We start from the raw sequence: 24,749 nt of genomic DNA on the forward strand, positions 1-24,749 counted from the left end.
CTGAAATACACTTTGTGGAAAAACCCTACAAGATCATTGTGTGTTTTGCGAGGCACTCCTAACTCACATTGCAGGATGATCTATTTTACATCATGTTACAATGTCAGTTTGGCAGAAGGCGCCTGGGCCTCAATGCAACGGGGTATTTGCTTTTAGTACATACAGTACTTGTCTGACGGAGCCCGGGGAGAGTCACATGAATCTTATTTTTCAAGCATCAACACATTCTCTTGAGTTCAGACTGAGACATAATCAATCTAATGGAGAAAATTAATGAAGGGACGTTGCCTCACGCCAAGCACGCACAGCCATTTTCTAGGTTTCACAAAGACAGAAGTTCTCTGAAATCAAACTGTCCTAATTAACTACGATCACAACTAAGCCGCCTCTTGTGTCTGACCCTCCACAGGTCTGACATTTAGCTCTATACGGCTGCCGAGGTCTCTAGTTAAGTATCTTTAGCCACTGGATTCCTAAAAAGATAGATAGAAATGAAGGAATTTGGAAATTTAGAGATAAAGAGATGAAATACAAAAGAACAAATCAAACAAAACATTGCCAGTTTTTTTTCACACTTGGTTATCCAACTGAAAGGATCCACGCTGCATCTCACCTAAGGTCTAATTACCTCTAACTGTTTCAGCACAAGCTCTGCGAGAGAAAACCCACGACCATATCACAGCCTTCATTTGAGCAGCATTCTTGCCTTGAAAATTGTAAAGTAAAAAGACCATGTGCCCCTTCCGGTTGACTGTGTGACTAAACCACAAGATACTCCCCAATGACTGTAGCTATGGAGAGGTCAGATAAAGCCCACGCATTAGTCACTCCTTTTATAATAGCATTACTGATTATAGAACAGATATACACAGCGATTAGTCTGTGAGCTGTGGCAAAAGCAGAGGATACGTTAAATAAAAATAGCAGCATGGAAACCTTCTTAAGACTTTGTGCGATATTCTCACTTGATTCAGAGATCATCGCACTGGATGATACAATAAAACTTCACTTGTTGTGCCTCTGCAAGATTTAAAAGGTTTAAATCAAAACTGCTTTGACAAAAGCCTGGTAAGTAATAAAAACAAAATGCCTTTTCACATCTGCCAAAGAGGTTGGGTTTTTTGTTATGTTTGTTTGTCTGTTTGTTAGCAGGATTATGTAATAACTAGATAACTGATTTTCCTCGAAACTTTTTGGAAGGATGCAGTTTGGGCCAAGAAAGAACACGTGAACTTTTGGAGCAGAATCGATTAAGGCTGCAGAACCAGGATTTTTTCCCCCTTATTCAACATTGGGAGATGGGGGCGACTTTTTGTGAATCTATCCGGCACATCAATGACATGCTTTGCTAATAACTGTGAACGGTGAAATGTGGTGCAGTTCTGGAGAATGATCCAGATTTTGTGGATACAAATATTTATTATTAGGGGGAAGATTTCTATTCAGTTGCTGTTACTGTACAATTTGAAACCTGCAACAACTACCAATATGTGAGGTGCAAGCACTTTTGACAGATCTCTAATAGTAACAGAAATATGTCAAGACTTTGACTCTCAAAATGTTGAAGTGTGGCAAATAGAGTGGCAGAGGTGCGCTCTCCAAGTGGCCCGTCTAGTTTTAGTCTGTATTCATGTCTGAGCTTTGACAGGCAAACTTTGACAGGTTTATATTTGACAGGCTGTCAACGCATTTCAAGGCTTTCAGACCTCTGTTATACCTCAATAACGGTGAGTCGCTTCCGGTACAATTTCCTTTACCATGCAGGCCTTTACATCATCCCCCCCCCCCCTCCTGTATGCCCACAGTAAGTGACTATACTGAACATACTACAGCAGCTGACATACATGTACATGAGTACCTGCAAACAGTGAATCTGGGACATTAAGCAAATGATTAGCTGAGTTTAATGATACTTCAGAGAAGCAGGGTCCTGTATTTATTTAAGTAGAAGTCAGTTCTTCAATCAATGTGGAGCAAACATGTGCCTATAAGTTACGTTAACATAATATGTCAATCTAAAACACTTCTTCTGCACACGTTTACAGTATTACACTATTTAAACTAGGCAGTGTTTTAGTTGATTAGGCAAAATTCTCTCTCTCTATATATATATATATATATATAGAATAATTAAGTTAATATTATAGTAGTGGCATTTAAATTATATTATATTATATTATATTATATTATCAAGACATTTGTCAAAATCACGGAGGGATCCAGCTTTGAAACTCAAGAATAATCATACTCCACAGAGACTGGGAATTAATCTGCAGGGCTGGTGGTGTGACAACAAGATAGCAGCCTCGGGGGTGCCAGTTGCAGCCATCACTGATATCACAGGAAGACATTGCAAACAACGGCGTAAACAGCCATCTGTGGTGTCAAAAGTGCCAGCTGATTCCCACTGATATCCTCTCTCCCTTATCCTGCCCTGATCTGCTAACAAGGACCTGGCAGCACCCTCAGCGCGGGCTGATGAAGCCTCGGGCTGGTCTCTGTAGCTCACAGTCGCGGAAGGGGCTCGAACAATGAGTGGTTTGCACTATAAGAGTGAGGAGGTACCGAGTTTCTTTCAGTTCAACTATAAATATTAGTTACACTGTCCTTTTGTTTGTTTGTTGGTTTGTTTGGAAGCAAGATTACGCAAAAACCACTGGACAGATTACAGTGAAACTTGGGGAAAGGATGCGGTACGAGTCAGGGAAGAACCTATTCAATTTTGGTGTGAATCTGGATTACGGGGCTGGTCCAGGAATTTCTTTCTTGAAAGTAAAAAAAAAAAAAAGCTTAACATTTCCCCTGATTTCCCAGAGAATAATTCCTGGATCTTGATGAAAAAAAAATTTGGCGTATTTAGGGGACTGACTACTTGAAGTGTGTGCAATTCGTTGCAGCTTGATTGAATTTAAGGGGACTATTGGAACTTGGCAGAGGTATGCGCTCCAACCAGGGCCATTCTCCTTAATTAATCTGATAGGCTGCTAATTAAGAAGCAAACTAATGCCTTTACATGTGAAGTTATAACCAGCAAGGATGTTGTTTTTTACAAAAGAAACTGGCGTATCACAAATGTTCGAGTTTGGCAAATCCCATGGAAACTGCAAGTAACAGCTTCGCCATCTTCCTGCTGGTGAAATACTGATACAAGTTGATTAATATGAAAATGATTGGTTTAACATGTCTGTCAGTGCTATGACAGGAACCAGGACACGGCCTCAATACAACAATCAGCAGAAGCAGGAAAACACAGAGAGTTAATGAAACACTTAAACACAGAAAGTAAAAAAAGAAGAGAAAACGGGGAAATTTCTGACATCAGATCTTAGGAGGTTAATGTGGGTCAAGTACAAAGCAATGGGGCTAATTCGTGACAGGCTGTGATTGAAATTATTGGCTCGGCCACCTGCGAGGATGATGAGGTGGAGCGGTCCAAGCAGAAAAAAAATTTATAAATCACTCACAGGCAATTTACTCTGATTTGAATTACCAAATCATTACATTTGCATGCATCAACAGATAGTTGGCAGAGGAGACTGCACACAGTACATGTTTCGAGGCAGACTGGTCTTATTTTAGTGCTGAAGGAAAATACAGGGAAATTGGCAAATCAGAGGCCATAGTTTTATCATCATCATCATCATTATTATCATCATCATCTTCATATTATTATTATTATTATTATTAAAAGTGCATTATTTACCATCTGTGTTTTGCCGTGCTCTCCATCCTTCACCATAAAGACAAGGACCAGAGAATGGAGAGTTGTGGGGGGGGGGAGAAAAACAAGAATATCATATCTCAGTGCTACTTTCGGCAGCTCTTTTCAAAATAAAAGTCACACTTCCATTTGAGTGCCTGGAAAAGCACTGCAGAATAAAACAGCTGATTTACAGGATAATACTTAGCAATCATACAACTCTAGACATTCACTGTAGCGGCTCATTTCAAGTGCTTGTATATATAATTGTACACGTTTCTACATATATTCTGTAGCCTAAAATAGTATTTCATTGCAGAGAGGAAACAAAAAATGCTGACATTATTAACCACCGGTCACATTTGAGTCCAGAGCTGTTATATCCATGTTCACAACATCGACTTACATTCAGAGAACTGATTTCCCTGCAGCAAGTCTGGTCACTAATTGTATTATTCCACTAGCAGTGTTAGCGACAGATATGGAGGGAATGGGCAGATAGTGAGTGTGGGAAGAAAACAGGCTGTAGGTCTTCTAACTGTTAATACTGGTTATGTCTGTGCATTCAGTAGCAGAGCAGGGTCCATATAATAAACAGAGTGGTTTAGTAGCTGTTCACCAGTGCATTGTTTATGAATGTGTGTGCAATAATCCGTATATGGAAGAGGAGCGGAGCTGGGGCGGTGGAATGCACGGCAGAAAGCATTTAGCACAAACTACTTTCTATTTGTCAGATGCATTCCTGCCCATCACACGGATATTTCGTCATGGCAATTAGTTTTAAGGTGAACTTCCTGACACGTAATCTGCTTGCCTGAGACATGATCTGAGTTCTGTAGTTGAATGGCTGTGTTAAGATTAACATATAAAAATACAAGGCAATACTATGTTAATGGGAAATTTTCATGGTAGAGGTAATATTTCTTTTCAAAATTACTAACTTTTTACTTAGTAATTTTGATCCCGGTTGTTTCAGGACAAACAGGAAATTAAAAGAGAAGGTGAGGCGGTGACATGCGAGGACCAAGATTCAAACCTGCACAGCGACTACGTGATGTGTGTCTACCGAAGCTCCACAAAAGGACAACTATTCCACTCTGACATTGGATTTTTATTCCTGCGTAAGAGAAGAGCTTCAAGAGATGACCTTATGTGATTCAAATGAATGAGCCTTTGGAACAAAGTGTAACTGATGTTAACTGCTAGTAGGGGCACAAGGTTGTGAATGTATAAATAAAGAATATATGCAAATGTGATTAAACCTTGTGTAAATGTAGCCAGAAATACTTGGTACAAAATGAAAAAAAGGAGACATTTCTGCTCCGTGCTTCTTGAAGCCTCTGCACATTTATAGGCCGCCCATGCACGTGTTTTTTGATTAGACCTCTTCTAAAGACTGTGTGGGTGTGGACAAACTGGATTTGAGTTTTATGACATCATAAATTCCCCCCATATTTCCATCCATTTTCAACCTGACCAGGTCCAGTCAGTCGGGGTGATTAAGAAAACATATGGTGGTTGTGTGCAGAGGCTTTAAAACATCGGTGTGAATCCTATCATCCGTCATCATGCCGGTTGTCACGTTTTGGTGAATGATTGAGGGAGTAGAGGGAGTGGATGCAGGAAAGGGAAACCAACCTTCGACGGCCCTCTTGAAGAACACCTTGCAGCTGCCGCAGGTCACGACACCGTAGTGGCATCCCGACGCCTCGTCCGAACACACCAAGCAGATCTTATGGGTCTGACCGCCGGGCTTGGACTGGCCTGCCACTGCAGAGCTGCTGTTCTCTCCTGCTCTGGGAGATGAGCTGGAAAATGAGCAGAAGGAGAAAGAGAGAAACGTGAAGACGGGTGACTTACAGATGTGTGTGGCAAATTCAAGAAAGTGTGCAGAGGCTCAATGGAATATTGTGAGGATGTTAGGAGACATGACAACCTTTCAGACAAATGCAGTCTCCGAAGGAAAACCTTAACTAATAAATATCTGAAAATTGATAAACATGATAGTTCTGTTCATTCTTTGTTTCCTGTATTTCACTTGTGATATTCATTGAGTAATAAATATAAAAAAAGAATACAGAAATATTTGCCACCTGAATGAAGGATTGTATGAATTCCATGAAAGAAAAGTTTAATAAAAAAAACTGATAAACATTTCCATTGTGATGCTGCTTCTCTGAAAGACAGGTTTTCAATGTTATTGCTGATATTACTTATATAATTGAACAAAATGAAATGAACAATATTATATTTTACAATGTGTAGTCTCAAGAAAGAAATGATTGTTTCCGAAAAATGAAAATTGTAAAATTAAAAACTGTTTTTAAAATGATTGTTGTTGTGTCCTCAGAACAGAACTTAGTTTTTTTTTTCTCATTATGGATTTTTATAAAATGAAACACGGAAAATCAAACTTTCATTTCTACAAATGACAATATTGAACCTAATTAAGTCACCATTGTTACCCATTAGCTTTTTATAGGGAGACTGAGTCCTGGATATGTGCTGTTGTAAACCAAATGAAAAAACATTAAATATAAGAGATCATTTTTGAGTTTTTGTGCACAAAGTAAAGTACAAAGTAATCGTCGAAACTGTGAAAGGTCAAATGTGACTCAGACTAAACTTTGACTGAGAATATGGGAAATAATTCTGAGAAACACACTTCATTTTTTCACACCCATAAAAGAAATGTAGATGGATACTGTGTTGAGTGACTGAAGCTGGAGGAGCAGCGGCTCGTCCCTACACGACTGCAGCTCAGTAGAAATGAAACCCAGTGGATCATCACCGCTGGTGACAGATCCTCTGCAGTTCCAAACAAGGCTTCAGAGTGTGAACATTTTGGTCATTCATGTGACCAGAAATCTGTCAAGTGCGACTAAACATTTTCACTGGTCACACCAGTGCACTTGACATTTAGCAGGTCTGTTTCTGCGTGTGTAAATGTTTATGAGTTATTCCTTTTTCCCACCCACATTCTGCAAAAACCTGCTCCTGCTCTGCCTCTGACCGGCTCGGACCCTGATGTCCCTCACCTCTGAATGCAGGTAGGGGGGGGGGGGAAATCAGGCATCCGTGTATTATGCATTTTGCAACTCCACCCTGTATATCTCCTGGAGTGATATCACAACCTTAAAAACATACCAGCAATTCAAAGTGACGATAACAACTGATTGTTTCAAGAATATTGCTGCAGTGCCTGGTATCACCTGTCCCCAGCCCTGATAGACACAGTCCATACCCAAACCCCCTCGGACAGCTGTGTCCCCTGCCGCCTCTCAAGACACATAACACTGACCTCATTTGACTCAGAGCCAGAGCCAACAACATTAAAAAATATACATTCCTTCCACGAAGAATGGGTTGTCTCATTTCCTTGGCTGCTCCTACATAATAAAACTGCCAACAGTATGCATTACATTTGTCGCAAAGAGTGCTGCTAAGGTATGGCTGGGAAACGGTCGACTTTCCCAACTAAAAAAACGTTAAAAATGTACAATGTCTCCCAGAATCACATCCTGAACCATGACAGGTGTTTAGACAGAAGAAGTATACCCCCCCACCCCCACAGTGCAACCACAGCAGCAAACCTAGTCCTAATCTCACCCCCAAGCCTACACTTGTGTTACAATGCAAATGAAAGCCTTGTTTAAAGAACGTTTAGAGATTAACATGCGAACACAAAGCCGTCATTATCCCCGGTCGTCTATAATTAGACTTAAAGCAACTCAGACACCTGAGCAGCAGCGTGAAGCCTAACTAGGCAACCGAGACCAATTTGTCAGATGTATCGCAGGCAAATTGTCAGCATGTCAGACGAGAGTATGTGAGGTTATAGGGGCGCGTGGTGGCCAGACTCCAGACTAGTGTTAGACTGACACTGCTCCATGATCCACGACAGGAATTTGACGGCATTAGAGGCTCTTAAATTTCCCTCTGTTTTCTCCCTTGATTGTTTTTACAGCGCCCTAGTCGGAATGTATATGGGAATCATGTAACGGAGCTGGCTGGCTAAGCTCGATAATGACTTGACATTCAGACCTATAGATATCTCGATGTTGTAATCGACTAAGTGTTGTTTCTGTCTTTTTTTTTCTTTGCAAGGCCTCAAAGCTACACAACCCTGTAGTAGCGTGTGAAATGAAATTATCGTCCAAACACGCAGACCAGGAGCCACACCCCCACTCGTAACCGCACACTAGCCCGACCCAACTTCACCGTGGCTGGTGCCTCATGGTCATTGGAAAGACAACACTCGCTTATGCAAACTGGACGGCGACCAAGGGGAGTAGAGGTGCTGGATGTTGGAAGGCGTCCAGCTATGTTTATATCCCCAGCTTCACAGTGAACAAGCCAAGATCATTCCAGACACATGAAGACAGGTTTGGCAGTCGTCTGGACAAAATATACAATCACACTGTTTTGAAGATGGCATAAACACAGTGGGAAGGGAGAGCAGGGAGCTCGTTCTCAGAGTCTGAAAGAGAGAGAAGCTAAATCTAGAAATACCATCCCCTGTATATTCAAAGAATCCATGCATCATTTTGGCTCTAAAAAAAAAGTACAGTATGGCACCGCATTGACAATTTAAAGAGGACTAGCTTTTGTGGTGAAAACTACACCAGTGCAATAGGTTTATTCAAACATACAATACACACAAGTCAACCTCAGACCATGAAGGTTGCATGACTTGCACCTAAATGACTGTGTACGCTTCATTCAGAAACTCTGCCAAGCCACAAACTTTGACTGTTTTTAACTCTCGTACTCATTTTTAGACGAACACATTCATATAGGCGCCCAGATGGCCACAAGTGAATTTGTTGTAACATAAGGCTCTATTCAGTGTAAAGGAAGAGTTATATATAAGATTCACAGCAATACTAACATGAATTCCCACAGTGATCACATTGCCTGTCATGACCTGCACAGGCTATGACGAGACTTTATGTCTAATATGTACCACACTTCACTTTGGATTGTCAGTCAGGTAATAATGGGGGTGTTTATGGAAGCTGTCCTCCTTTAACCTCCGTGAAGTTAAGGACGAGGATTGCGGTGTTCGGTGATTTGCTCATCCTACCGGCTCTCTCTCATTACTTGTCAACTTGAAGCAGCCACGGTCGGCCTGGATGCTGTGAACACTAATTACTGGGCAGTGCTTGACCTGTGATGGCTCTATCAAGAGACTCCCCAGACACTGAAGCCAGACACAGCCACCAACGACGGCAAGTTCAGGCATTTGTTTTATCAGTCAGAGCTACACTTCAAGATTTGAACTAAAGGAGGTTATGTTTTCACCTGCCTGCTGATTGTTTGCTTTCATTGCGAGCTAGATTACGCAAAAACTACTGGACGGATTAACACATCACTTGGGGGAACGCTGCCGTGTTGGCCCTGTAAGAACCAATTACACTTTGGTGCAGATCCAGGGATTCATTTTCTTTAACATTGCAAAATGGGGCATTCTCAAACATTTTAATAGATTTGTCAGTGAATAATTTCAAGGATCTTGATCTTGAAAAATATCAGGGATGTTGTGGGAACTCATATTCATGGATGTGTCCATTATGGTGCAGCTCCAAATAAAGATTGTGATCTAAGGAATTTAAATGTGGTTTAGTGAGAGGACTGCTGGGCCTCGGCAGAAGTATGTGCTCTCATGAGTGCCCTTCTAATGTTTAAAGTTGTCTTTTTAATGATCATTTCTGCTTTTTTATTGGAGACTATTTTGGCATTTGAATGTTCATTCCAGAGCTAAAAAACACGTCACATGATACACAATTCAATTTGCTTTAGTGGTAGTGTAAAATGACCACAGGGTGGAGTATGAATTAAAACACCACCCACCCACTGACTTCTGCTCTAACTTACACGCTCCTCCTTTCACTCAGCCAACAAGCATGGCTCTGAGCCACGCAGCACAGTTTCAGGCCTCATTAGTTTTGTCTTCATACTGGATGATTCACTGCAATAAATAACTGCACTTTTGTTTGGTCTCACACACACACACACACACACACACACACACACACACACACACACACACACACACACACACACACACACACACACACACACACACACACACACACACACACACACACACACACACACACACACACACACACACACACACACACACACACACACACACACAGCAGAAATAATTTGTGTGTGCTGATGAACAAGAGCAAATCTGAAACTAACTCACACTGCAGACAGTGAATGACACACACACACACAAACTCTAATCTAGCAAACACGCCCACACACACTATCACCAATTCTATCAGGGGAAACTTAGGCAACACATGTGAATACACAGAAAAAAGTAGGTTGCACTTCTTTGCTGCGCTATCTCTGCCCACATTTCCCCAGACGTGTGTGAACACATTTATTCAAAAGGCAAATGAAATGAAAATCTGAGCGAGCTAGTCTGTGCTGAGGGTTCGAGGCACGCTGCCAGTCACGTCTCCTCTGTGCGAACACATGAAAACAATATGCGCCAATACCAAGAGGCTGTTCGGAAATATTGGAGGGCCTTGGCAGCGAGACTTGAAAAATAAGACAATAAATTAAACGAAACCCTGGTGCAACAGACAGCGTGTGCATGCAGGTCTTTGTTAAGAATGCACAAATATTTCTAGAGTGCGCAATGCATAACTGAAAGTCAGATTTAGACTTCTCTCTCCAGTTACTCAGCTTTTTACCCCAATGCTGATAAATATTCACAATAATGTACATGAAAATACCAACTGCCAACATATTATGCTCACATTCAGGATCATATTTTTAATTTGGATTATTACTTCAAAGGGTTCTCATGCGCCAATGTTCAGAAAACGCATCACTTTCCACATATTGTCCAATGCTGCAGCTCCTCTTTTCAGCCTCAGTCTGAAACACTTGGTTTTAGCCTGTGTCTCTTTAAGGCCCCCCCTTTGCTCTGATTGGCCAGCTGGCTCACTCTGTTGGAATTGGTCAACCACTTCCAGCACATGTAGGAAATGTCAGCCACTGCTATCGATTTACCTGGCTCTGTTAGACTAAACGCTACTAACTTTGTTTATTATGCAAATGAAGAGGAAGTCAGTGTTTTGTATGGGGCAGAGGAGCTCCCTCTATCTCTGACTTTGGGCTTTTAAACTTAACAGACTTTTTTTAAATGCACAAAAAACAACAACACACTGACAACGCAAATAGGTCTACTTTAAATTTAACCAGATAATATAGTTATATCTATAAATAAATGACTTTGATCAGCGCTAATGACACTCCACAACAAACGGTCTCCAAAGGACGACTGTCTGAACTGGGCTGACCTGCTGTGTCACTGGGGAACTGCAAACCAGCAAAAATACAGTGGGAACCGATTATGAGCTAAACTTTTCCATCAAGATCAAAGCTTGTTGGGACTAACGTGTGGGAGCAGGAGGTATGAGATGGACAGTGGGAGAAAGAGCTGGAGAGAAACCGTCCCAGTGCTGAGGCTCGGCACAAATATAGAAACTGATCGACTTGGTCATGCACATCATGGTAAACATCTGAGAGAACTGTATGGAATGAAAGCATTAGAGTTGTTTCGTCTTCGATTAAAGGTCACGTGTCATTAAATGTCTTGTAGCTGTACCCTTTGATAAATAAAAATGATATTCTGTCATGGGAACTATGTCTGAGGCACTTAAATAATTTTCCTTCATTGGCGTTTGCGACACTTGATGTTACACACAGCTGTTGTCTGGATGCCAGTCTATTGTTTGGTTTGTGGTTACCCTCAGAAAACGACCACATGAATTTCACATGCTAGATCATGTTAAAATCACATGTGAAATGTGTGACACACATGTGCCTGTGCATGTGAGTTGAGATTAAGGGACGTCACATGTTGGTGTCATAAGTTTAACACAGGGACCTGCGTCGGTTTCAAATGAACACCACATATCTCACGTGGGATTTTAACATCTTCTCTCATGTGAAATACATTTTGTTTTGTTTTTCTCATTTCTTTTAATTCTGTAAAGCTCTGACAAAGCCTGAGAGGCAGAAATGTATATTTCATTGCATATTGAAAGCATTTATTGAACCATAATGAACCATATGAATCCATATTGAATGCTCTGTCTACTCCGATAGAGAGGGGAAAGCCATGGAAAGGTTTTCCATTGATGGACAACGTTGGCTATTGGCACTGATCTACCAATTTGATTTAATTTGATTTGTGATAATTCAGTTACATTAGATATGAATGTATCTTTACATCTCAGAATTTATCACGGAAACTTGGATTTCTAAACACTCAACAAGTGAGCAACTATTGTTTCCTTGAAAAAAAAACAAGTGAAAACATCGTATGATGACTAAAACACAAGACACATTTATATTTTTTAGACCTGCATGTCCAACACAGCTTAGCCACAATGACACTTACAAAGGTGTCATCATCATTCAGATTCACAAAGAATGAATGCTATCCATGCACGTGGACTGTCAGTAGCAGATGCTTTCGACTATCACAGACGGAGCAGGAAAGTCTGCTCACTAATTCATCTGCACTGTTTGTGTTGGCAAGGCCTCCGCCTGATATCTGCACACAGCTGGTTAGCTAACATCAGCTCCCAAGCAGGGACAGACTGAATAATAGTCCACTTGTCAAGCTTTACAAATCGAAGCCAGAGATAATATCTCATGGACAAAAAGACAAACCCTGAGCTCAGAGCTCACCATCCTCTCTCCTTGCTATGACATAGCCAGAGTCAGCCAACTTTCCTGAGTCACGACAACTTAAAGTTACTTTTTAACTTTAAATAGCATTTCCCTGTTTGTTGTAAAAATGCAGTTTGAGCAAAGTAGATGTTTTACATATCGTGCAGCCCTAACTAAACTACTTACTAAATAACCACTGCCTACATGTAACATTTCACACAGATCTTGGCTTTTTCCAATTAACTTGAACCAGAATGTGGTCTCAGATGTCTGGACCGCACTGTGTTCACTGAGAAAAGAAGAAAAAAGGAGCAAATGAAAAGATCGATGTTGGGATTTCAGGAATCAATATTGTATCATTCATAATTAATTAATAAAAGTTGGAGAATTGGAAAAAAACCTTTGCAATAAAAAAAACTTTTCTTCTGGTCTATCTGAAGGGCATCCCTCGATACACTGCAACTAAAAAAAATCAATACCACATATTTCAATAGAAGAAAACCCAAGTTAATGTAGAAGGCATCATGGACACTTGCACTGCAAATACACACAAGCCCACCAAATAGACAAAGACTCTGTTGTAACTGTAGTTCAGCCTCCATCGTAAGCGGTGGAGGCTGAAAGTATTTTACTGATAGTGAGCACGGGGCATAAGCTTGATTCCCAGCTACGTTGTGTGTCCCAAGCAGGGAAATGTGTTGTTGTTATGACGATCACGTCGACAGCGAGCCATTGTCAAGCGTTACCACACCGCATATATGTGAGTCCATCATTACTGACAGATAAATGAAATGTTATATCATAAATAGTTAGTTCGATGTAGGCGTGATGCAGGTATGTTCAAATATGTTCATTATCCTTTGAGCACTTTCTTCACAAAAAGCCATTTGGTAATTCTGTGCAGCCCTGAACGCATCCACGGTCATTCCACTATTTCTCTTTTTGCCTTTCTAAACCATTATTGTGCAATTTTCACTCCTCTACTGAACGTTTTGTCTTCCTGCCTTTCCCGACTCTCACTTCCTCTTTCCATCACATTTGTCTTTCTCTCATTGCTTATTCCCCCCCCCCCCCCCCCCCCCCTCCCCTTCCTCTTCCGCTCACCCCGCCTCATCTGCCTGTTATATAATATGTGTGTTGCCGCTCCTGCTCGGGCCGACTATACCCCCACCCACCACCCAGCCCCCCCTCGCTCGACCTCCCAGCCAATCCGGTGTCACTACTGGCAGGGAGTATGGAGTAGGTCAGGCGAGTCATGGGATTATCCAACTCACCTACCCGGAGACAAGCGTACACAGCGTACAGTGTGTGTGTGTGTTGATTTGGTCTTTGAATTACTGAGCGGAGCCGTTGGTTGCTACAGAGGAGCACAGTTATAAAGCTACCCTTGTTTCAGAAATCATCATGTGATTGTGTGATGGCTCTCTCTCTCTCTCTCTCTCTCTCTCTCTCTCTCTCTCTCTCTCTCTCTCTCTCTCTCTCTCTCTCTCTCTCTCTCTCTCTCTCTCTCTCTCTCTCTCTCTCTCTCTCTCTCTCTCTCTCTCTCTCTCTCTCTCTCTCTCTCTCTCTCTCTCTCTCTCGATAAACTCCCACCCCTCCTCACATCTGAGTCTCTACATCTCCTACACACTGCTGTCACTTCAATCGTCATTTCATTGCATTAGCCTATTCTTACTCTCTTGTTTTGCCTTGATCTGGTTCAGTTGTTTAGTTTTTTTTCATTTGATGTAGACTCACTGTTAACAAGACAACACTGGCTTCATGTTCAAATCCCACGTTTACCGAAGTCATTGCGGCCACACGATTTATGACTGTTCCGTGTCAGAGGCGGAACGAGCAATATTATAGAGCTGCAAAACCTGTTGGCGCTGACGTTGGGTTTAATGGATGAGTCAACAACTTGTACGACCTGGGCGGTTCACATCCATTTCCTCCCAATGGTTTCTATTGACCTTGATCTTTGTCTAACCTGAAGTTTTTTTTTTTTTAACCAAACATATTCAAACCGTAACCATAGAAATAGTTAGCAGATCAGGAAGTAAAAGATAAACTGACAAAAGAAAGGCAGGAACACCAGCTCCGAATATACTCACACCTCTCAAATAGCAAAGCGATGACAAACTACTTACTTTTGTTCCAGCATTACGCATTTTTTGCTGTTACATTCCGTTTTTTGGCTGCTTTCACGTCTTGTTTGATTGAGACTAGCTGGTGCCTCAGATGACGGTCCCGACCAACGGACTAAAATTTACTCCGAACAAAAGAGGTGGTTTCAGACTTCCAGGAAAGGGAGATAGCATTAAATGATAGAAGAAGAAGGATAGATGACTATCCGGCAAGCCTACGTCTTGAAATCAAAACTGTTTGTAAAGAAAGAGTCAGAGAGCAGGAGAACTGAAAGCTAATATTGGAGAAAAACAAGTTTATAATCCGACCAGGCTCCTCTCACACACAGAGTGACAGTTGTTTGTGCTAATTCTCCCACATGTTGCATTGTGTTACTTTCCCTCTCTCTGGTCTTTGGACACAGATGCTCATAAACAATCATAAGCAACGCAGCCAGGATGACGTCTCATTAACAGTTATTTCCACTGTGACTGGCAGTGGACCAGGGGACTTTTAATTCAGATACTGAAACAAATGACTGGTCTGCTCCGCCGCCTTCTTTTCGTCAGGCCTGATTGCACATTTTCTCTCTAATCTTAAGACGCATTGTGTGTCCACAGAGCGAGCTCACACTGCGCTATAATAGACGCAACACAATGCAAAACACTGCATTTACTCGACATCAGGAAAATGTGAAACATATAAAACACATTCAGAAGTGAGGAGGGATCAAATTTGGGCTCCTGACCGCAGCCATGAACAAGAGGGATTGAAGCTCTGAGAGAGACCTTTCCTCTGGGCCACAAAAATAATTCTATATCCCCGTTTATATTGCTCTTACTGGAATCACGTGGTGATGATCAGCGGATGTCAAAGATATTGAGGATATTGTGTTGTCAAAGCGGATGATAACAAGCGTGTTGTGATTAAAAACTGATAAAAAAAAAAGGTTATTAAATAAGATTTAACAACATCAATACTGCTATCTCGGTAATAGGATGAACGTCGATGTGAATATTTAACATGAGAGGGCAAATGAGAGCAGCCGAACGGGGGACAAACCGTCCACTGTGTCTTTCTGAGGAGGTTACGGTTTAGGCTAGATGAGGTCACATGTTAAATCTCTGGAGTGTAACTATGCCGTTGGAATGTGGAGCTTTACAGGAAATTGGGCCACATGGTGTCGACCACAGGGAATACAATGAAGGGCAATGACATAATCTTTCAACTTTATCCCTGTTAGACTCAATGTGAGTTATACAACAAGAGCATGTTTATCGTCCAGTGGAGCAAACTGTCACAACTGATATTGCTTTAGAAGATGAGGACTCTGTGCTGTTTGTGTAAATATGTGCGGGATATAATGATGTGTGTTATGTTTACATTTGAACTGATTCGACTGCATTATTCATATCAGCAAAATAACACAAAATTGTGGTTATGGATATTAAAAGGTGCCTTTTTGGTACCTTTTTTGTTGCATATAAACCTAACCTGCCTGATGAATATTGCAATATGAAAATAGTTGTTTTTATTAGTTAAATCATTGTGAAATAAAATTTAAACTGTTAAACAATAAACTTTATTAGAAATAAACACAAATAAAAAGAAAACACACACAATACCCAATGTATAGAACTTGAATAAAGTAAAACGGAAACATAAATTCACTTCTTTTCTGCATTGTTTACTCTGGGAAATTATTTTTTTTACTTTTCATATCAGCAAACATAAAACCTGATACCGATTTGTCTGTGAAACTGTACTGCCCCCTCACAATCTAGCATTTTATGGATTTTACTTGGCTGCTACAAACTAACTCCTGTAACGAATGCTCAGCGGTCGATGCAGTCGATGAACAATATTATATTAATGAGATGTGGAGAGTATCTGACCTGCAGAGTAAGGGGACCCTTGAGGAACCTGAGGGGGTGATTCTAACACTGCTGCAGTAAGTGTGTGTTGTACAGCCTAACCTCAGCAAAAAGACGGTGGACGGTGTGTGTGTGTGTGTGTGTGTGTGTGTGTGTGTGTGTGTGTGTGTGTGTGTGTGTGTGTGTGTGTGTGTGTGTGTGTGTGTGTGTGTGTGTGTGTGTGTGTGTTTTGCAGGGAACCTTCAATTGCTCCCTGTAGATTCAATTTGCTGCTGACACATTGTGTGTCTTAAATCAGATGGATGGCCAGGGCCTGGGGTCACACAGCACCCATTTCCCCTGGTGCCCTCATGTAATTAGCTTTCATTTAGCACCTTAATGCCTCGCTTCCCCCACAACGTAGTCTGTCTTTCTCACTCTCTCTCTCTCTCTCTCTCTCTTACAACAGCCAATTGACAGAGAAGCCCACTTCACTCTCTCACCACTCATCTCACTATTAACATCACAGCTCTTGCACTAAAATAATGTCATAATAATATGCAAGAGTGCAAATGTGCCAATGTAACTGTCAGATTGAAACGTCACTTTCCTTTTTCGCTGCTGTGTTAACTTGCAGAAATCGGTTACATAACAACAGGTTTAATCAGAGCGACATAAATATTTGTCTAGACCATAAACATAATGACCTAAACATCCTACTGCTGCACAGAAGAGCTCGGACTCTCCAAAGTTACTTGGATAAAGTTCAAATTCACTTTCTAAAAAGGACAAATTATCATTTTGAAATGTGCCACATTGTTTTGTAAGATTTCACATTACCTCACTTGGTTATATAATAGAAAAAGAAGTCACAAGATATTTCCAATGCATTCAATCACGTGAAACGAGAGATTAAGTGATAAGTAGATACTGCGCGGTGGTGCCGTGAAAAGGAAAGACAAAGAAAATCCACTCATTCATTCCAACTGTTTGGCCTGAATTTACTGGACTTGAAACACATAAAAAGGCTTCTTCATACGACCCAGTGGAGAAAGAGTGAGCCAGGGTTAACCTCGCCGTTGAATGACAGCGAACTTCACACAAAATACAGTAGGCGCTGAAATTCGATACGTGCACCTCGAGGTCTGGCTTGACACAACTCATGAAAATAAGTCTTTGTGTCACATGAAGCGGAGGGAGAGATTACAACTCACCAACATGACTGACTGCTACCACATGCCATTGATTCCTATCATTGAATTGGCATTATATTACTGCCCGCTAGCAACCAGTGGACAGAATTGGCTCTGACCTCAACTAAAGTGGAGCAGTTTTGAATTGATTTCTCTTTTTTTCCCCTTTCCCCTGCACTGTATCACTGATAAGATTATGTACTCTCACATCCTGGGATTTCAGCCGGGGTCAGTGTGTGGGCAGGTCTACACCCTGCAGCCCTTTTGTGGAATAAATTCAATATCATCTTTTATTGTTGTCCTTAAAACACTGAGTGAGCAACTTCACATGCAGACTCAGAGGTGGGCTATTAAAGGATGTTAGGTTGGCCGTGGCTAACACTGAGGGTTTCAGTGGTGGGGTCCCAGCTGCCAACAGGCTGTGTGATGTCGGGAAACAGGTGACTCGTAGATGTGAACGCAGAGAACATGTTCCCGGCTGCTGCTGCTGCTGCTGCTGGTGGTGGTGGTGGAGGCTTAGGCTGACTAATGAAGGGTTAAATTTGCATACGCCCACATCTCTGCCAGTGAAAAATGATTAATGAAGTTGAAGATGCAAAATGAACGCTGCTGAGAGTGAGGAAGCCGTGAGAGTAGAGAGACAGGCAGCTGCAGACATAACACGGATATTTATGTGAATCAAAATCTAAATATTCAGTTTAAAGATAGACAGAGACTCAGGTAATTCACAGACATGCATCTACATAATCAAAGAAATTTGTATATTTTCAAAGCTCATTCATTTTGTTTATGCAGCAGGGGGGCTTTGAACGCAGCTTTTCCCCAATCGAATGCTAACTAGAGCTGTTAACTAGAGCTACAGCTTATGTTGTTATGTCCTGTGACCTGACATCGGAAGTGCTGTTTGTATTTAAATGTAACCCGCAGAGGGCAGGAGCCTTATGAATCAACACAATTTCACTGCGAGTCAATGGGGAGTAAGGAAAGTATCACCTGTGATGAAGTGCAGCACACTATATAGTCAACAGGCTTTGGAAGGATAAAATGCACTCTATCACCATAATCAAGCGATGGCACAATGTTTTTTCCACTTGCAGAAGAGGACATGATTTGTTTCGAGACAGAAACTCTGATTGTTACTTTCAGTTTGTTTGATGGTTAGATTACCTACTGTGTAATCATCATGAAACAGACCTCAGTGGAACAGGTGCCAAATGAAAAAGAAGCTTTTCAATTATGGTTAGTCTACACTGCTGCATTACACAGGCATCAGTGCACATGTAATGTGGTCGACCAGTGTGTTTGTGTGTGTGTGTGTCTTTCCTTTATACAATGCGACTGTGAAATGTAATCACTTTGGCAAACTAGTTTCTTGCCATAGAGAGGTCTAAAATGACAAAGCACTTAACTGCAGCACTGGATATGAAGTGTCATATGTGTCAACGCACTGTCACACGGAGTCAAACATCCCAGAGGCAACTTCACACGGCAAGCTGAAGAAGCAGTTGTGCAGGAAATGAGAGACAACTTTCATTTTTTATGTTTTCTTTTACCTATAAACCAATTAGAATGATAATATACCTACATCTCCAATTCTAAATCAGTATTCTTTAAGTGCTTAAGAACCAAGAATCAGACATCCAACCTTTCGCTTTAAGATACATCCGTGTTGCTATTGTTACGCGTGTGCTCCACATTAATCCAGAGTGTCCAGCGCCTACAACGGAGCTGTTTGGAAACCAAGCTGGCCCTGACTGAATCTGGAAACTCTATGGCTGTGTTTTAGTATTGATGGACAGAAACTGTGATGCTTGGAAACGATGACGCCTGGATTTTCCTTCTGGTTGGGTCTTATCAGTCACGACCCGACCGGCAGTGGTGAACACAAAGAGTTGTCGACAGTTCAACCTCTTCATTGAATGCATCGAGAAATCCCTTCCTCCTACTTTTAACCATAGCTGTTACTCGTTGATGGAACTAAGGAACCAAGTGCTTCCTGTTGACACCAGCATGTGTACGCGCATGTGACATATTTTGCACATCAATAATCGTTATACAAAATACAAAGAATTCAAACAGAATCTCCATTAGTAAACTATTACCAGTCCTTTGCACTTTTGTGATTCAGAGGCAAAGCCTCTCCTGACAGCTAAAACAGACTGATATATCTCCAACAATAACATTCATCTCTTATGAACAGCAGCTGGTCGTCAGCTACATCATCAAACAGGGATGAAAAGTGGCACAGTTGTATCTTCAGACAACAGCACAACACAGACAGTATGCAAAACAGCAGATTTTCCATCAAGGTCTGCGGCCTCACATGCAAAGTGTAGACTGATTTAGAGGGTCGAAGAGAATTGTGCATTGTAAAAAAAAAAATGACTTCCTTCCCACAGCTCTTCCTCCATAATTGGTTATCAGATGTCGACATGAAAATGCATGTTCTGTTTTTGCAGCCATCTCTCAAGTCCCGGCTTATTGTATGTATAAGCATATTCGCATACAGCGCAGCGCACAGTGCATAGTTGGCTTGTTAATTCATGCGAGCAGCTGCTACGTGGCCAAATATAGCACATGGCAGATTAAACTATACATGGAAGCAATGCTTTTCATACATTCAGCTCCATCAGATAAGTCTGTGGGCTCTGTGAGCACTTGAGTCCATGTGCATGGTTTGTGCATCCAAGGGCGCGAGCTGGGCTATCTGTACCCAGTGATGGTACATTTTATAACCCATGCTTTGGCAAGAAAAGGCAACATCACACTTAAATTAAGATATTGAGTAAACATGAGCATTAGATCTCCCTGAGATGCGACACATTAACTCACTCGTTGGTTTTGCACAAATCGTGAGCAGGCAGGAGACTGGAAGGAGCTTGACAATGAACCCTGAACTCCCAACTTCTGCAGTCGTCCAAAGGAAAAAAAGCATTTCTGCTCTGCTGCAGTGTGTTCGCTTTTCAAATGTGCACTCAAGTGTTGCAGGAACACTACCAATCTATGGAGCTGCCTGCTGACACAGCGTTTCCAGTGAGGTGCAGCGACAGAGGTGGTGGTCCGTTCTGTGGTCCCTTAAAATGTCACCGTCAGTCCAGCAACCATGTAACCGTGCATGTGTGGGATCAATGGCTATGCAGCTATCTGAATCGTTTTCAAAAAGAGTCTGATAGCGTCCTTCATCTGACGTCTCCACTTGCAGCTTGATCAGGGTGCCGCACATTCATAAAATATGATTTATGAATTACTTTTCAACCACCAATCAATCAGACAGCAACCACGGAAGACAGCTTGATTGTTAGTTAGACAGTTTACTGTTTTGTTTTTAACTCCACTCCACAACACAGGCAATAGTTCTATGTCAAAATCATTCCTGTCAGCATAACCACAATATCAGTGATGAATCATTTTACATTGGAACACAGTGTGACCTGTGGCTGCAGCCCACTACCGCTATCTGATTCATTGACGTTACATATGCCACAGAACAACTGCCATGTTTTAACTCACAAATCCAGTAAATGTGAAGGTCGGGGTCAGACTCCTACGTGGAGAGCAAAATGCAAAAGCTGCCTGAATTGAGTCTCTGCTTTCATTCCAGGAGCTGCTCACTGATATTTATTTGCTTTAGAAAAGATGTGCACACTATGAATAACAATCTGGAATATGATTCGGGGGTTTTACCCGTTGTACTCTCTCTCTTTCATTGACTCACGATAACCAGCACTGCTACAAACAATAATCAAACTCATTAATATAATCTTGACATTGAGCTTCTGGCGATCACTTGGACGTTTGTCGATCACCAAGATCATTGTCTCACCAACACAACACCTCTTACTCTGCAGTAACAGTTGGTAAGATATCAGTGATCAGTTCCATTCCCTGCAAGGAAGCCAAGAACTTTCATATGGATGAAGAAATGACAGCTGGTAGTAAATACAGGATCATGTCCATACATTCTATGAAGATTTGTTATGTAATATTACTGATAACGTCTTTTAAATAAAGACTAATCAGGAGCAAATAAGAAACTTGAAAAATAACTTTTATCAGAGTCAAAATCCAAAAGTCATAGTTCAGTTTACCTTCCTGGGCGGCTTTACGTCTTAATGACTAATCTAATGCTTTTTAACCATTGTCTCTTCTTGAACAGACGTATTGGGGACAGAAATATAGACACAGCTGCTTTTCAAAAATAACAGCACAAACAAATGGCCGTGGTTACTAAAAACATAAAGTGGTCCTGCACGAAAAAGGCCAATGAATGCATGGATGTTTATTCAATCTGATTCCAGAACTCAGCCCAGGGCAAACAAACAGCCAACAGTTCAGTGTGGTGCATTACAACCGAGCTCAGTTAAATATTTATCAGTTATTCGAAAACTGAAGCAATGTTTGTTTTGAGCAGTTGTCAAAGCGCCTGTGAAGAAGATGAACGAAACAGCGAGTCAAGTTTTGGCCTGAATTCCACTTATTGAAAACCAATATTCCTTTCGATAGTAAAACAACAACAGTCTCTTAATAGTTTTTGCAAAAAATGTGTTACGTTAATTTTCATTTCAACAGCTCCTGGTAAAACTCAACTCTTCAGTCATGTGGGTGGAGCAGACTTTTACCCCGAGTCCATGAGCAACGCTTTTATTTGGCTACCCTGGTTTTAATGCACGTAAGGTTGCCCTCTCTCCCTTCACATACAGTGGAAGATGCCAATCATTAACCCAGAGAAATAGGCCAACTATCTCTTCATAAAACATATCATCCATTCCTCCCCGAGGGGAAATCATACGAGGGGAGAGATGTGTGGTGAAAAATCAGATAGGAGATAAGAGGGGAGCGTAAAGAGAAAGTGAAAAGACACAAAGATAAGATTAGATAAATAAATTAGGGAGAGAAGCACTACATAGAGCACAGATTTCAAAACTCACATTTAGCAAACAGCACCCACTCATATGACCTTATTCAAAGACAGCAAGTGATAGAGTGAGCAGAGAGGAGATGGAGTAGACGAGAAGAAAAACAAAATGAAGATCTCTAAAGAGGCGAGTGTGAGTGTAACTGGAACAGCCTGTGATAGGAGGGGAGTTTGGTGGATTCTGGCTTTGAGTCTGCATCAATAAAGAGAAAAATGTGTGGCCAGAGGCCATGACGGCAAGTTGACCACCTTCCATCCACAATCATTTCGATTTTATTCTCCTTCTGCTTATCAGGTTTGGTTTTAATCGAACAAATTAAAGGAGACGTATTATGATTTATTCAGTTATTCCCTTTCCTCTAGTGTGTTGTGTAAGTTTTATGTAAAGTGTTTCCGACAGAGGTTGAAAAAAGGGGCTGCAGCAACAGACAGTATGAGGAAAATGAGTGTTTCTTGATATTAAAAGTAACAACCCAAATTACAGTCATGAACCTAAAGATGAGTATGAGCATAATGTGTGTCATTCAAACAAAAATATCAAAGAAGGTTAAATTCCATGGATGACCTGCACATGTTGCATTAGTTCACGTTACACGAGTTTCAGCCCAGTTTGCCAGTTGCTGACGAGTTTTGCGAGTCTCTGACAAAAGCCCCTGACCGGCAATCGACCGCCAATCACTGTGCGTGAACTCATCAAAGACGCAATAAGAGAGGGTTGCGATGGGTTGCAGTGGCGTCAAGGTCGAGTCGCAGACTCCAATCAGATTTCCGATCTGGAGTCTGACAACTTCAGCCAATCAGAGCACAGGACAAGGTGAAGGTGGTGAAGGAACTTGTAGTGGTCATTTTCCTACACAGCTGTAATAAGGCATTACGTGGCTGCTTACGTTGCTCTCTTGATGTACTCGGTAACAACTGAAGTGACGTTAGGTCTGTGAACCAGATCTTGGCAGATAACTACTTAACTTTTATGGAGTGGAAAATACTCACTGCATCACAAGGGAGCATGACAGGAATATGCAAACACCAAAAGTGCACGTGTCCATGGCTCTTAAACCGGTTCCAAGGTGGTTTTTGACACCCGACCCTCCAGGCTGAGGGAGGGAGGGATCCTCCAGAGGTTAGCTTTCACTCAGGTGAATTCATTGCCTGACATAAAGAAGAGCAGGGGGGGGGATAAAGAGCTTAATAAGAGCTCTGGAGAGACTGATTCAGTTGGCCCTGCTGCTATTATTATTATCCAAACAACCACAAATAGCGCCAACAACATGTTCACAGCATGAACTGGGGGAAATTACCTCTATCTCGAACAGCGCTGCACAAAACAGTGCATGTTTGCAGGAACAGAAGAAACACAATTGGATTGATATAAGATGTCCAGAGGTTGGTGCTTTCTCAAAAAGGAAAGGGCTTTTTTGAGTTTTTGTTAGAGACAGAAAAGCTACAATAAATCAAGCATTAAGGTTTGAATTTGATCAGAAATGTAAAGTATGGACAGGCAACCTCATAAATAAAATGAGGAGAAATATTAGCTACGTGTGATCAACACTAAATCTCGATCAATTTCCCTCTGCCGGCCGAGCAAATACAAAAACAGCCTAGGCGGCATTGATTTAATGGAGGTAAACAAATCCATTAGTGGTGAAAGTAGCAGTTTTCACCATGGGCCTGCATTAATGGACCGACAAAGCACAGACTCCACAAAGAAGTGCCTAAGAGGTGTGTTCGAGGGAGCATGTTTGTCCTAACTCGAGTCTCATGTACTCACATAACTCGTTCCTCATAGCTTTCCATGCTAATCTCCTCACGAGATCCAGCTATAGTTACGGTCGCTGCTCGCTACAGCCAAGCCAAGATCATCTAAGGACAGATCTCCCACTCCCCTGCACCACGACCACATCCTACTGTATCGGAGAAATGTTTGGAGTACGGAGAAGCACTGCGTTTTTTATTATTTCATTTTTTTTCCCTGACTGTACTCTTTAATGGATAACAGGTGGGATGAGAGCTTACTTTTCTTTCCTTTTTTTGTTTTCCAAACAGCACTTTAGATTCTGATGTCAGACGACCTCAGTGAGTGCTGGTGGGTGTTGTGTCAGACTGATTTTGTGCCTCATGGGAGGATAATACCGAAAAAAAGAAATCACAAAGAAGGCGAAGAACAGTTTAAAGGACACGTGACGAATGTAACCCATATGCCGAAGCCTTGAAAAGGGATCCTTACAGTGAACCGAAAACTGAGGCCGTGCCTTCCGTCTCCCACCTATATAAAG

At 41.5% G+C, this 24,749-nt stretch overlaps 1 protein-coding gene across 2 annotated transcripts in view; it reads right to left on the reverse strand.

Moving 5' to 3' along the window:
* Nucleotides 1-24,749, reverse strand: part of LOC117774936 (glucocorticoid receptor) — a 63,006-nt gene that overhangs the window by 13,163 nt on the left and 25,094 nt on the right. Inside the window, exons 3-4 of one of the 2 annotated variants that reach the window (XM_034607665.1) lie at nt 5,339-5,508; nt 3,704-3,730 (exon numbers count right to left, since the gene is read on the reverse strand). In XM_034607665.1, coding sequence (XP_034463556.1) covers nt 3,704-3,730; nt 5,339-5,508 — 197 coding nt within the window. The remainder of the gene's footprint in view (nt 1-3,703; nt 3,731-5,338; nt 5,509-24,749) is intronic. The other variant, XM_034607666.1, reaches the window with a different exon arrangement.

This window comes from Hippoglossus hippoglossus, chromosome 14 (assembly GCF_009819705.1).
Source record: "Hippoglossus hippoglossus isolate fHipHip1 chromosome 14, fHipHip1.pri, whole genome shotgun sequence".
Classification (NCBI taxonomy): domain Eukaryota; kingdom Metazoa; phylum Chordata; class Actinopteri; order Pleuronectiformes; family Pleuronectidae; genus Hippoglossus; species Hippoglossus hippoglossus.